This window comes from Lepidochelys kempii, chromosome 7 (assembly GCF_965140265.1).
Source record: "Lepidochelys kempii isolate rLepKem1 chromosome 7, rLepKem1.hap2, whole genome shotgun sequence".
Taxonomy (NCBI): domain Eukaryota; kingdom Metazoa; phylum Chordata; order Testudines; family Cheloniidae; genus Lepidochelys; species Lepidochelys kempii.
This window is the reverse complement of record NC_133262.1, coordinates 37,274,934-37,290,247: the sequence shown is the minus strand read 5'-3', so window position 1 is coordinate 37,290,247 and position 15,314 is coordinate 37,274,934. Positions and strand designations below refer to the sequence as shown.

Sequence of the window (15,314 nt, the reverse complement as noted above, 5' to 3'; positions counted from 1 at the left end):
TGTGAGGCGTGCCACATATTGTGTTTCTTCTAGAAGTTATTCAGAGTTCTCCAATCTAAGTATTGGCCCTGCCTAATGGGACTGATCTGAGAAGATCACAGCATAAAGTCTCATGGCTGGGGCCCTTATAAGTAGTTCAGGTTGGGGAGAAGATAGAAGCTTTAGCTGCCCCTGTAATTTTCCTGTGAGGAGATATTTTACTCCCCAGAGAGAAAGAGATCTTTTAATGGTTTGTGCAAAAATCCTAGTAATTTGTGGCCCCCCAGAAAACCAACCCAGGAATTTTGCAGGATGTTTAACCACTATCTTTGGTTGTCCCGTGTAATTATGCAACAGACTGGACAAATGTGAATGCACAAGAAACACCTTTTATTTAATTATCACACATGGAGTACAATTTTTCTCAGGTGGTTTCTAGGAAATTCAGTAGTATATAAAAGGACTCCTTCATGGATGCACATTAATTGTCAGGAAGCTTAAAATCATGCTTATTAAGGGATAAATCCAAGGGCTGGCCCCAGTAGCCACACTGGTTCTGCTGCCAAGGGAACCTCTGCATGCTGCCAAATTCAGCCCTCTCCTCTGCAAGTGCAAGTTTGCACCTGTTGAAGTCAATAGGACTCCACATGCATGATGTAGGATCAGAGTCTAAATTTGTAACAATAGTGCAATCAAAATCCACCAGAAACTAGCTGGCAGTAGACTGTAAATAGCCTTTTCCTAGAAGAGCTGGGAGTTCATTGGTAAAAATGCGAAATTAATTCTTCAAAAACCACAAGATGGGACAAGTAAAATTTCCTAACTACTTGCCTTAGACATTTAGAGAATGTAAGCTTAAAATAACTTATTCTGACTTGCCAGTAAATAAATTTAAGTGCATTTTAGAGGTGGCCTCCAACCAAAACCTTGGATCTGAATACTGGATCTTCATACAAACTTCTCCCCACAAACTTTGTGGCCTGGGACCCATCTCGAGTACGCTTACACTTGCATAGGCAGTAGAAGCTAAGAAGGGTATCCTTTGTATTAGGTTAGTTTGGCATTTCTGTGAAGAGCTACTGGTGACAGCAACATCTCATTGTGACATGTAATTTTCTAGGTTATGCTTCTGCAGCAACGGGACAGCAGAATAATAATCTCTTGTGGTAACCTGGTAGGCTAGCTTTTTGGAAAACCTCAGGGCACATGATGTTAAAATAAGTACAAGTATTACAAAAGTGATCAAAGCGAGGTCTCGCCAAAAGAAATCGAGGCATTTAATTGGGAGGGATTTCCTACAGCTGTCCAGCTCATTCCCACTCAACTGGCTCAAAGGCTTCCCCGCGCTGGGAGCTGGGCTTGCACAGATGACATTGGCAATAGACGATTCGGAGAAGTCCTCCAGCCAGAGTTTGAGATACAGAATGTCACAGTCACAATTCCAGGGATTGTCGGACACATTCACTTCCTCTAAGCTATGTAAGCTGTCAAATGCTCCAATACGAACTGTGGTCATACTGTTATTTTGTAGATAAAGTTTCCTGGTGCTGACAGACAGGGAAGGCACTTCCTTCAGTCCCTTTGAGCTGCAGTCTACCAGCCAGCCCTTCATTTCTCCGAGTGGCTTACAGATGCAGGGCAGAGGGCAGATTTCCGCATTGACTAAACAGAACAGCATTAATGTAACAAATCCTGCAGCAGTGGGGATCTTCATGATGGTTATGTTTTCACTAAATAAAGGACAAAAACATAAATATTTAAAAACAACTGATTAGTTGTCATGGTTCTAAATGTAAAGCTAGAATATAAAGTTATCCCCACTTCATCCTGCTTTAGGGTCAGCAGAAAATCCTGAGTTTCCTGGAAAACTTTTTTCACGCCCTACAGTTCCCATAATGCCATTCTGTCTTAACCTGATTAATACTAATGCATTTATGAAAGAGTGTGGTGAGTCCTTGCCACTCTCACTTCGTGCTTTATTATACAAAATATTACTGCCAAAAGCTCTTGAATAGAGATGGCCCAAGTAGGTGATGGCTTGATCCAGGTTAGTTTTAGGTTAGGGTTTTTGATTTAGGTTCAGGGCTAGGGTTTGAATTTGGTATTGAAATCATGTGAGATTACAAATGCTGAGCTCACAAGACTTTTGCCATCTTGAATGGTATAAGTTGATTTTAAGAAGTTATCTCCAGAAATTTTTAGCTACATCCCATTTGGAAAATGGATCCTTTCTGTTATGGATTTGACTAGAATTGGTACTTTATGGCTGGGTTCTGATGTGAGAATTTGAAGGGCGTGGATTAGAGGTTCTTTTTTTTTTTGGCCTATCACTGCTCTTTTACTTTGTGCATGAATTCATGCATCCATCCATAAGAGCTTATTGTTTTAAGATGTAAAATGAATACAAAACTACAAATTGTGCTTATCTGTACTCTGACACAGCTCAGAGCTCACTTTTGGGGGGATACCACCATCATGTCTTAGGTTGGCAGGTAGTTATCCCTTTGCTGTGGCAACCCCTGTTGTTTGGAAGTGGCTCTCACCTATCATCCATCTCGGTCCCACCCATCCCCTCTTTGCACAACTGCAAATATTTCCTCCCCATCCCCCAGTATGGCCAATCAAAGGACCTAACAGGAATTCCAGATCCAAAATCCTTTGCACTGTTGGGGAAATCCAGATCCAAACTTTGTTGTTTGGAACCATCTCTAATTATGCCCATAATTCACCCCATAATTAGAACTTTTCTTTTCCCCTTCCTTCTATGTGGAAATCCACTGATTAAATGTGAAATTTTAAGAAAATAATTCTGATTGTATGGTGCCCTGAATACTAATCTGGGGAGTGGGATGTACTGTTAATAGGTGTCAATTTTCTTATTATTGTACACTCAGACCTTCCCTGTCCCCTTTCTCCATCCCCCACCCCAAAAAAGAAGGTGAGATCTACTCTATTAGACTTAAGAACTTACTTTGCAGGTGAACGTTGGAAGCCCAGCACAAAAGCAATTTAAAACTAAAGTAGGCAAAGCATTGGAGTTGGCAAACAAATAGAAATTATCTAATGGATTTATTCTGTCTATCTCTAACCTCATGTTAGAGTGCCTTTTACATAAAAATAATATATAATGGAAATTATACATATGTAAGCATAGAACTTGGACAGAATATTCTTTGATATCTTAAAATGTGACCAGCCTTAATAACCCCATTAGGAAAATGTCTCATTTGGCATGGTAAAAATTGAACTGATATTGCTTTCTTTCAGTAAACTTATTAAAGGCTGAGTGAGGTTGGATTGGTTTTGCTTTTAATAACTTTTTGCTTCAGAATCTAGAGAAGGTATCAGTTTCCTTTCAAGTAGCTTGCAATACAGATTATTAATTCAAAGATACTGAAGGCATCAATTCTGGTCAAGTCTTGAATTTTTGAACAAGAAATTATTTAGGTATCTACACATGCCCAGATGTAGATAAAGCATAACACTTTTATTTCCTTTTTTCTAAAATAGCTACAATAATCCAAAAGCCCTGCATAATGAAAAGTGACCAGCGTGGGATGACAGAGCTGCTTAAAACTCATCTTATCCATTCTGAAATATGATGGTCTAAATGCTGGTCCTGTTTTCTTAATGAAATCCTAGATCGATCAGAGAGAGAGAGAGAGAGATCTAAACACAGCTAATGTGACAACCATATGACAAAAAAACAAGGGCATGAAAACCTTTCTTCTAAACTATAGTGAAAGCAAAAAATACAAACAAAAGCCATTTGTTTCAATTTCCAGCTGATTTGAATACTGGGAAAAGACTTACAACCTTGGAGCTTTAAATCCAGGTAATGCTGCAATGCCAGCTTTGATCTATTTAAGAAAATCTTTTGCTTTCATGGATTTGATAACCCAAAGTAGTTTTGAAAGTCTTATATTGTTTAAGCAAACCAACCAACAAAACCAGCCCCCACAATTCCCTTTTAAACGCTTGTAAGGAGCACACCCTGCTTAAGGGAGATTTCACATTTTACTAACTCTATTTACAAATATGTGACTGAGACTGTGTTTAAAAAATAATAGTACAGCCAGGTAATTAGTTTCTCAAAATTAAGTGAGGCACCTCTTGATTTTTATCACAATTGTCCGGTGAAATACCATTTCCCTATAGCTTAAGTTGGATTTCTACTCCATAATACTATGAACTTCATAACAGAACAGCTGGAATATTAATTTTGGCAATTTCTGATCTCCTCATAATCACAATTTAACCCTTTGGTGCTGAGTCTAAAGGAGTGCCCTGCTGCAGCTTCAGGAATCCAGTAGCCGTTGATAACTTCTTAAAAGTGGCTACACCTTTTAATCCCAACCTGACGTGTCAGTTTATGGATAAAGATCTTTATCTAACTAAAAGCAGGGTGAGCAAAACCTATCCTAAGGATCCTCTGCCACAGTTTAATGCGTAAACACCAAGAAATGCTAAATCAAAAGGAAATGAGGCCTGGGCAAGAGGAGCAGGGAGAAAGGAATTGGTGAGCTGCATAGCTTGCTTACCTCTGTGTGTGTATATATATATATGTTTGGGTGTTCGATCCTTTCCCTTGTTTGCGTAGTAAGGCTTTGAAGATCTGCAGTGCTGGATTAAACATAACTTTCTTGGGTTTTTAAAGATATAGGACGGAAACGAATGTAACAGATGACAAGCCTTCTGCCTCGTCTGTGAGGCAGCAGTTCCTCTTGGGAAATGCGTAGAGTCAAATAGCTCTTTGAGCTATTTTTATTGTTTCAGCAGAAAAGAGAAGAATTTCATATTTTATTATGTTTTTGTTATTTAAATATTTTTCCTCTGTGAAATGTGACAGGTTTCTTAAAATCCTCAAATGACTCCCCTCCAGTCTGACAAGTATTTCTTCATCAGAAGTAAAAATCTAGAGGTATAAAAAAGGCAGCTTGGACTTTATCAGTCACTGGGACAGGCAGGATAAGAGATTGGTATTAAGTTCCAGAAACAGCTAAAGCTAGACCATAAGAGTTTTGGGGGGGTTTTTCATCAAAGCTAAGAGTGTTTCCATTCAGCCCTTTCTGCTGAACTTGTAAAATTAAATCTAAGCCGCTGTAAGTTGACAACATGTAAGAATAAAACATACATAAGGCAATAAAATACTCCTACAAAAATTACAGTGCCTGTCAGGTGAGGAGACTGGCCTTGATTCTTTATTGCTTCATCCATCTTTTGGAACAGCAAACCAATCACCACTGTTACAAAAAGTTACCCAGGTCCAAATTTTCAGCTCTGGCCTTCATTTAGTATCTTCTTTTCATGTGCACACAACTGATTGTACCCATAAAAGTGGACATCCAACCATTTTGTGGGCACAAAAACCTATTTGTACATATAAACTGGGCATTTGGCTACCTAGTTGCTCTGTGTGTGCTAAATGGACATGTGGTCATATTTGCACCACACACTCAGTTGCATGCACAAAGATAGATGTGAAAAACACACAGGTTTGAGATTTGCCAGACCTGTGGCTCTGAATACTTAAACAGCTGAACATATACTTTGCAATTCCTTCTTCACTCTTGTAAAGGAGGACCAATAGATATTATTCCCCCCTGCACATTTGTTCTGTATATTAACTGTAAATGTATGGATATGCATTCAAGTTGGGAATTTTATAAATGATCAGTCATTGAGGACCTCAATTTTTAAAACTGCATGCCTGTATGTACAGGTGCAAAAGTGATTTTGTAAATTCATGCCTAATTTTCAAGTGCCATTATCCTAGTTATTCCTGCAACTCAGGTATTTGAACACACAAATGGTTAGTTAGATGCATAAGTGCATAGATGCACAAGTGGTCAGTTAGATGCATAAGTGCTTGATGCATTGCATATGCAGATGAATAGATCGTGCATGCCGTCTCAGTGACTGTATGCTCCAGTTAAACAGAAAATTGTGCACAGTTCTAAAATTTGGGCACTGTGTGTTTTTACCACAGACACCGAAAATAGAGATGTTCAGCAAGGCTAGGCTGAACAATAGCAAATGTGCAATTATTGGGTGTGAGGGAGAGGGTTGAGTGTGTGTGTGTGTGTTCATGCATTATAGGTGTGCCGGTAGCACCACATACTATTTTTTAGTAACTTTTTTATTAAGGCAAAGTTTGGATAAAACATGAACATACTACACTGTACATTACTTATTCCTTATTCAGGATCAGGTTAATATTTCAAAGAACTTGCCTACAGATGCTGGATTGCTGTCAGGGGAGCCCTACTTCTCTGAGTACACTAAAAGAGGTTACCAAATTTTAAAATATCTATCCTCTTTTTTGGCCCTTCTCTTTTGTGTACATACTTGGTGTGAAAGCTTTTCCTTTACAAAGACAGTCCACCTTTTACTATACCACAATTCCATAGGAGGAGTAATCACATTATTCCAGTAATGTGCAATATCAAGTCTTGCTGCCAACAATAAAAAGAAGTAAATTTGTCATTCTGTTTAAAATGCAGATCCTTTACTGGAGCATTAAGTAATGAGCTCAGGGGATCTCTAGAAGGCTGGTGTTTTGTCATAAGATGAATCTCTTTAATAATTCCTGGACTCAACCACCACATGTGCAAGAATGTTCCCTTTTCCTCTCACCTCCTGCAATGAAGCTCCCCCCAAGCAGCAAAAATATGATGGATCTTAACTGGAATCAAAAGGATGCCTGACATTTCCCATTTATGAGACCCTGTTTGCAAGTTGTTTATAACTGTGCCAGATTTTAACCATTTGGAATGAATGATATTGCCCATGCTCAGTGTCTTCCTCAGGCTGAATGCTTTTGGAAAATTTCAGCAAAAATATTTTTGCTCTTTCTAAGAACAAGGCTAGGGAAATATACAGTGTTTTACTCTGTTTAAAAAATTCTGGTTACTTTGTTTTTGAAAAGCTTTTGTGCCCCCATGCTTTGGAGCCGGGACTTGACATTTGGCAGGGAGTAGTCTTTGTGTCAGGGATGTGCTGTTTGCTGTCTCTTTGCAAATCTGCCCAAATTTGGCCTGGGTAGAGACTGGCACTAGTTAGTGAGGAGAATGGGACTGGGTCAAGGGGCCAGGGGTAGGAAAGAGACAGGACTGGACAGGGATAGGTTGGAAGGAACCAGGAAAAGTGGGTCAAACTTGGGGCATGGCTACACTACAGTTAAAAACCTGCAGCTGGCCCTTGCCAGCTGACGCAGGGCTTGGGCTGCAGGGCTGTTAATTGCAGTGTAGAGATTTTGGGCTTGGGCTGGAGCCTGGGCTCTAGGATCCTGCAAGGGGAGAGGGTCCCAGAACTCAGGCTGCAGCCCAAGCCTGATCATCTACACTGCAATTAAACAGCCCAGCAGCCTGACCCCTGCGAGCCTGAGTCAACTGGCATGGGCCAGCTGTGGGTGTCTAATTGCAGTGTAGACATACTCTTGGAGGGAATGGTTAGACGAGTCTGTGCCTACGGAGCCCACTCTCTCTAGAACCTGGAATGGAACCCAAGATTCCTGAATCTCACTATTTCTCTGCTATCAATAAATAACTGTGAAATTTACTGGTAAAATGTCCCCTCCCGCTCTACTGTTGTTCCACATACAGGATGACAGCCTACTACTACTCTGAGTTACTCTGTCAGCTCAAGTGGCAGAGGTCTGTGAGATGGATCTAAGCAAGGGCTCCAACGCTGCTGCTGATTCCTGGAGGTGTCAGTAGGATGCCATAGAACGGAATTTCTGTTTTATCAGTTTGCTTTTTAAAAAAAGTATAGGAAATTAATCCCCCCCACACACACACTCTCTCACAAGCCCACCAGAAAACTATATGCTAAAAGAACACTATTAAGGTTGCAAAGTCAAGCACTCTAAAGTCAGGAGATGCCAGAATTAAGGTTGCACGTGCATCCTTAATTTTGTCCCCTTGTGCATCTGCATTCTACAGTAGAACTTCAGAGTTACAAACACCTCTGGAATGGAGGTTGTTCGTAACTCTAAACAAAACGTTACGGTTCTTTCAAAAGTTTACAACTAGATATTGACTTAATACAGCTTTTAAACTTTACAATGCAGAAGAAAAATGCTACTTTAAACCATCTTAATTTAAATGAAACAAGCACAGAAACAGTTTCCTTCCTTGTCAATCTCATTTTAAACTGTCCCTTTATTTTTTTTAGTAGTTTAACACAGTACTGTGTCTTCTTTTTTGTCTCTGCTGCTGCCTAATTGCGTTCTTCTTGTTCCAAATGAGGTGTGTAGTTGATCGGTTAGTTCATAGAATCATAGAATATCAGGGTTGGAAGGGACCTTAGGAGGTCATCTAGTCCAACCCCCTGCTCAAAGCAGGACCAATCCCCAACTAAACCATCCCAGCCAGGGCTTTGTCAAGCCTGACCTTAAAAATTTCTAAGGAAGGAGATTCTACCACCTCCCTAGGTAATGCATTCCAGTGTTTCACCACGCTTCTAGTGAAAAAGTGTTTCTTAATATCCAACCTAAACCTCCGCCACTGCAACTTGAGACCATTACTCCTTGTTCTGTCATCAGCTACCACTGAGAACAGTCTAGATCCATCCTCTTTGGAACCCCCTTTCAGGTAGTTGAAAGCAGCTATCAAATCCCCCCTCATTCTTCTCTTCCACAAACTAAACAATCCCAGTTCCCTCAGCCTCTCCTCATAAGTCATGTGTTCCAGTCCCCTAATAATTTTTGTTGCCGTCCGCTGGACTCTTTCCAATTTTCCCACATCCTTCTTGTAGTGTGGGGCCCAAAACTGGACACAGTACTCCAGATGAAGCCTCACCAACGTCGAATAGAGGGGAACGATCATGCCCCTCTATCTGCTGGCAATGCCCCTACATATACATCCCAAAATGCCATTGGCCTTCTTGCCAACAAGGGAACACTGTTGACTCATATCCAGCTTCTCGTCCACTGTAACCCCTAGGTCCTTTTCTGCTGGACTGCTGCCGAGCCAGTCAGTCCCTAGTCTGTAGCGATGCATGGGATTCTTCCGTCCTAAGTGCAGGACTCTGCACTTGTCCTTGTTGAACCTCATCATATTTCTTTTGGCATTTGTAACTCTGAGGTTCTACTGTACTTTTTACATACATAATCACATGCTATTTTCCCCATTGGGTCCCAGTTATATACATATATCTTTAAAGTTTTAGAAACTATATTGCAGCATTTACTCCAAGGAAAGTGCAATTATAGTACATTGTTTATTAGAATCACCACATATAAAAATCTACACGAGTCTAAAACTGTGACTATAGAAGTGTAGCAGGGTGCTGGTGCAAAAGCACCTAATTAGCCCTGCCCAGTCGGTGCAATCAGGGGAAACAGATTGGGGCTGATGGAAAAGGCCTGATGCCGGCATGAGGATTGGCAACACCTGCTGGCCTGACAAGCCAAGGGCTATAAAGGCTGGGAGGGAGCCAGAAGGCGGGGAGCATCCAGGGCAAAGTCAGTCAGGGAGGGAACTGGAGGCCTCCTAGCTGAAGGCTGACCCTGCCTGTAAAGGAGGTGACTAATCCTGTGAAGCTTGTACAGAGATTGATACTGGTGGTGGGATAACCTTAAGTAAATAAAGACATGGGTGTTGCGCAACCCTGAAGCCTCTCTGAGCCTTATTGGGGGCTGCAAGCAGGCCCCAGAAAAAGGGGTGGGTCGTGAACCCTGTTACAAGAAGTCCAGTGAATTTCTAGGGCTCTGGGAAGTTTACAAAGAATTAGACTTAGGGAATGGAATATAAAGCCTTGTATGTTAATTAGGTAAGTCAAATCCTGCCTAGGTTGGCACCAACTGAAAGTGGACACCATTTATAAATTTTCAGTGGCCTGTGTGAAATAAATGGAGTTGTTTCAGGCCACTTCCCAGGAGACACATCTGCATCACCAAAACCACCCCACTATTGCCACTAAATAGCACTTTTGTTGACAGTGTTAGCAGGAACGTCAAGAGACCAAATTCTGAATAGGCTTTGAGACCAGACCAATCTTTCACTTCAAGAAGTGGTACTTGCAAGTCAGAGTTTAAGCACAAATGAGAGACTTGGTGGGAAAGCTTGCATTAGTACCGCTTGTGTTGTAGCTGGTTCTATGGATAAATCGAGCACCTCCATCTGGAGTAGAGTGACCAGATAGCAAGTGTGAGAAATTGGGCTGGGGGCTGGGGGTAATAGGCGCCTATATAAAACAAAAGCTGCAAATGTCAAGACTGTCCCTATAAAATTGGGACATCTGATCACCCTAGTCTGGAGAGCTGTCAGTCTAGTACTTTATAACTACTGCATTCACCTAATATTTAAACAAAGAATTAGACCACCTCCAAAGTATCTTTTGTGAGCAGTCTGATTTGGATTTGGGTTCTACAGGCAGAAGTCCAGAGCACCAGATAATTCTCCTTTGTTCCATTCCCAAAGAGACATTTTAAAACTAATCCTTGCTTTGCTTGTACAAATATAAAGTAAATGTATGGCTTACAATCAACTAATGTAATCTATTTCCATTTATTCTTGTCTACCTCCTAATAGTAATCCATCCCATAGATCCTGTAGGTCAACTGGCTGAGGAAAATGATAAAATGTATCTCTGTCCCCCTGAGTACAATTGTCTCTGATACCATTCTGTTGGGGGTAACCCAAGGGGAGAATTGAGTAAATGCTACATTTTATTAGTAATGCACACAGAAATAATATACTCTGGTTCAGTGCAGGAGACATGTCAATTGCTGTACCTTGCCAACAATAGCCAGGAAAATGGTGGGAGGTTATAGGAGGTTTTTTTCAGAGTACTTAAAATCATAGAAAAGTAGGCCTGGAAGGGACAGCAAGAGGTCACCTAGTCTAGCCTCCCAGTCCTGCACTGAGCCAGGAACAAGTAAATCTAGACCATCCCTGAGAGGTGTGTTGTCTAACCTGTTTTTAAAAACCTCCAGCCCTTTCTGCTGAAATTGTACGTTTTGTAAAAATCAAATCTAAGCCACTTTAAGTTCACAACATGTAAGAATGAAACATAAAGCAATGAAATACTCAAACAAAAGTTACAGTACCTGTCAGGTGAGGAGACTGGCCATGACTCTTTATTGCTTCATCCATCTTTTGGAAGAGTAAACCAACCCAACACCCATTACTGTTACAAAAAGTCACCCCCTTGTGAGGATCAAGGTTACAAAAGTGACCCAGTCACAAGGAAGGGGTCAAGTGTCCAATGACTCCAATGGCTACTGTTATGTCTGACCCTCTCAACTCTCCCCCTTTAAAAAAAAATCAAATGCAGATAAAACATACCAATCCCAAACAACCATTGTACAGCCAGTTAATAAAGCACACACAGGGGTACAGACTCTAGAGGATGGAGCTCGGCATAGGTGACCTGAAACCTACTGAGAGATGAGAATAATTCTCTCTAATTGACACTTGTGAGATACAATCATGTCTGACCCTCTAGCATTCTTGTTCAGTTTGCACAACAGAGAGGTGGAAAGGGGACACAGCTTGGGCATGACACTACTCTGGAGCAAACCTCCAATTCTTACAAAAGGAGCCATATGACCTCTGAGCCTCTCTGTGCTACTGTACAAGCACATATAGTATAATTAGGCCTTGTATGGGGGACCAAGATTTCACCTCATACCAGTTAAATAGGCCCAAATTGGCAATCATCCTTCATGTGTATCTTTCATTGAAGTTAATGGGAGTTTTTCAGGGAGAATAACTGCAGGGTGAGCTATGTACACACATTTTGAAAGATTTTTATCTGACAACAGACTGTTACTAAATGCACTCCCAATCAGAAGCCAAATTAAGATGAAGGTATATAATATTGTGTCTTCAGTTTATTCAATGACTGGTTCACTTCAGCCTCCATTTCATTAAATCAAAATGTCCTTTGGCCCCAAAGTCCTAAAGTAAGGGTTTGTCTATGCAGGAAAGCTTTTACTAATAACAATGACATAATAATAGTAGTATAATTAAACTGATACTTACACGAGTATAATTCCCTTGGTGGCCATTCTTATGTTTCCACACAGGAAGTTATCCACCTGTATTGGTTTAAATTCACACCTTAGCTTATACAAGTATAACTTTCCCATGGCTCTGACTTCTGTCCCCTGTTAAGAGTCCAAAGCTGTGGCTCTGCCGAGTGCTTCAAGAATTTTAGCTTCAGTCTTAATGGTACTGGTTTGCATCTTTATTTAAACAAAACAATGCAAAGCATGTAAATATTAAATAAAAGTATGATGTGTCTAGTTTATAGCATGACAAATTTCACTGTAGGGACATGTCAGGAATATAGTCAGGAATTCTGTTCCTAAGTAATAAAACCAATGCATGGTGATTCATGTAAAACTGACTTTTTGCTAGTGTCAGATCTGCTCAGGAAAATATAAAAAGCCATTTTATGTGGTAAGTCTAATGGCCATATATGAGAGCTCATTTAAATGTCTCAGGCAAAGCAAGAATTATAAGGATTCCTCTAGAACCCTTTTTTACAAGTCAGAATTTAATGGGTTTTGCCATATTTTAAGGACTTGATTGAAATCAAACACTTAAGAAATCAAAATAAAACTTTCTGGATTCATAAAGTAAATAGAGTGACCTGACAGAAAGTGTGAAAAATCGAGACGGGGGGGGGGGGGGGGGAATTGAAGCCTATATAAGAAAAAGACCCCAAAATCGGGACTGCCCCTATAAAATCGGGACATCTGGTCACCCTAAAAATGTAAAACTCCAAAGGAAAAAATCTGGAAGCCCTAACAAGGATTAATTTGGTGAAAACTGTCTTTAAAAGAACAGTTACTGTCAAAAACATAAATAATTCACCTTCCTTACAAATTTTTTTTTTAAATGCAGAGGTTCCTGACTCCTTCAGAAACATCTGGGCCAGCTGCCTGAAGCTTTTATTTAGACAAACTCTCAATGGATTTAATGACTAAAAGTGGTAGCATGGGGCCTTGATCTATTAATATTGTATTGAAGTTATGCACATTTTCAAATAAATGTGTTCACTATTGCTCTAAGACAAAAATATATAATATTCTGTATGCGTTTATGAAAAGGCATGTTATTCAATATTATATATGAGTGTGTATTTGTGCATGTATCTATATCAATTGATGTATATAATGAATGGTTTGTTTAACAACACAACAAAACAATCATTTGTTTTTCACCTTTCCAGGCTTTCTTCTATGAAATTTAGGAATGGACTTGAAATAGCTTTTCCTTAGTTTCACCCACCCACTATTTTACTTGGAGTTTTGGGCTCAAAACCCATTTCTCAAAAGTGTCCATGTTACGATGGGCCCTGACTTTTTGAGGTTTGGATCAAAACCTCACGAAATCTCAGAAGTGTTGTGTTCTGAGAGTTCAGACTCATCTCTGCTCAAGTTGCTTGTGAATTTTAGCGCATTTTTTCAGTGAATCTAATCTGCGTTTTGAATGTTTAATAAAACCGAGGTGAGTTGTTTGTGTTACAAACGTGCTGCACATCCCTACTTTGTAAGGCCTCTCCTCTATTTCATGGATGACTATGACCAGCTGTCCACTGGGGAAAAAGAGGGGGGAAGAGAAACTTCTGGGATTTATTTGTTGACTTTTAAATTGACTGACCTTTAGGGAGCACAAACCTGTTACCAGCAGCCCAAACTTAGTGAAGACCTTTTTCTTAAAAGATGATTTTTGGTGCATGTTTGTTTCTGAATGTTTTTAAAAATGGTTTTGAACAGTGTTATAATGGGGAAAAGATAAAAGCCCTACAAATCCTTTTAGAATTCCAATCTTTTTCCTATGAATTTGGAGAAAGTGATTTGACCCTGTAGCGGGGTGGCTACCTGTTACTGCCCTGAAGGGCTTGAAATCAGCCCTGGGAGAGGGGTGCTGCTAGGAAAAGCAGCAAGCCTCGGCTGATTGGGGAACCAGCCACAGATGTGGCCATGCCCCAATCAGGGCCCAGCTGGCCCTTATAAGAGGCCAGTGGGCTAGGAGCAAATACTCAGTCTCTCTCTAGATGTGGAGAGGGATGGGCTTGGCTGCTAGGAGCTAAGAAGGGTACTAAGACTAGAGCAGCTGGGGAGCTTTGGCCTGGAAACCCCCCAGGCTGCAGGCCTTGTTGAAGAGGGCAGCCCAAGGGTAGGCAGAGGCAGCAGGTCCAAACCCCCCTTGCCGGTCATGAGTGGCACTTACACTGCAGTCTGCCACAGGAAATGGGGGCTAGGTGATAACTGGCAGTGGCCACGGACTGAGGTGAGGTGGGGATATATGGTGGGGGGTCCCTGGGGAGGGGAGACCCAGTTCTGTTGGGGTACTGCTAGGGGGCAGCACCCTGGCCTGAAAGGGGCACCGGGGTCCAGGAGGGACTTGGGGTCCAGCAGCAAGCGGGACACCGGCCTGCGGCGGGCACGCCGGAGGCTGGAAATGCTAATTCCCTGGGCAACCAGCAGGAGGTGCTGCAGAGGTGAGTCCTGCTCCGTTACAGACCCCTATTTAAATAAATAGTCCGTCTGTCTATCAGGTGCACAACAGTCTGATTTGTGACCAGACTGCTGCTGATGATGTGAGTGGTGGGGATGGGGAAGATCTTGCTGATTTAGGATTTTCCTGAAAGATTTTGACCGTGTGTGTCCTAATTGCTTTGATTCATTAGGACTTTGTAGCTTAAAAACACCTTTAATACGAAGTAAAGACAACTCAGAAGGTGCATTGTAAATACAGCTGATGACGCATCCATGTAAAGAGCGATCAGGAAGGATAGTGCATTCTAAAATGGAAAATAAAGGCCATGATGATATTGCAGCCATGGAATTGCCTTTGGAACACAGAAAAGAATAAATTTAGAAGCTAGGTAGTTGCTTGTTTACTAAATATACTATATATCTATATCTTCCTGCATATATGGTTGTCTTCCTTTAACAGCAGTAAGTTTGTTGAAAATGATGCAGCTTCTGAGAATATAAAGGTTCCTTAAAATGCCCGGTTTCCCCTATTCTTCTGTATCCCACAATCCATTTCTATACATATTAAGGGAATGATCCTGTTCAGAATGGAAGTACATTATTCCACAGAGCAATCAAGTATTGCACTTTCTGTAGTCCTTAAATGAAGTATGGAATATTTATATTCCTCCCCACGGGTTGCTTAAAGTTCTTTACTATAGTATCATCAGTGATAAGTGATGTATCTTTGCATTTGGTCCCAAGCTGCTTCTCTCTCTTCCCCCCCCCCCCCACCCCACCACTTTATTTATCCATGGTGCAAGTGGTCATTGATCACATTGAGCCCATGGATCTATTAAACCTGGAGAGGACTGTGGGTCAGGTCCTACGGTCCTTA

At 41.0% G+C, this 15,314-nt stretch overlaps 1 protein-coding gene across 1 annotated transcript; it reads right to left on the bottom strand.

The window, feature by feature from the left end:
- Positions 1–395: 395 nt before the first annotated feature.
- GP9 (glycoprotein IX platelet) lies at positions 396–4,623 on the bottom strand. Its single transcript, XM_073354860.1, has 2 exons — positions 4,521–4,623; positions 396–1,709 (listed from the first exon to the last, which is right to left on the bottom strand). The coding sequence occupies exons 1-2, from the start codon at positions 4,613–4,615 to the stop codon at positions 1,076–1,078; spliced, it is 729 nt and encodes a 242-aa protein (XP_073210961.1). The 5' UTR covers positions 4,616–4,623; the 3' UTR covers positions 396–1,075.
- Positions 4,624–15,314: the final 10,691 nt, after the last annotated feature.

What these genes read in the sequence shown, in the direction of transcription:
- GP9 (XM_073354860.1), bottom strand. Translation starts at nt 4,615, where the DNA reads ATGTTTAATCCAGCACTGCAGATCTTCAAAGCCTTACTACGCAAACAA. An exon ending in ATATATATACACACACAGAG is followed by an intron (nt 1,710 to 4,520) that starts GTAAGCAAGCTA and finishes TCCTTTATTTAG; the next exon opens with TGAAAACATAACCATCATGA.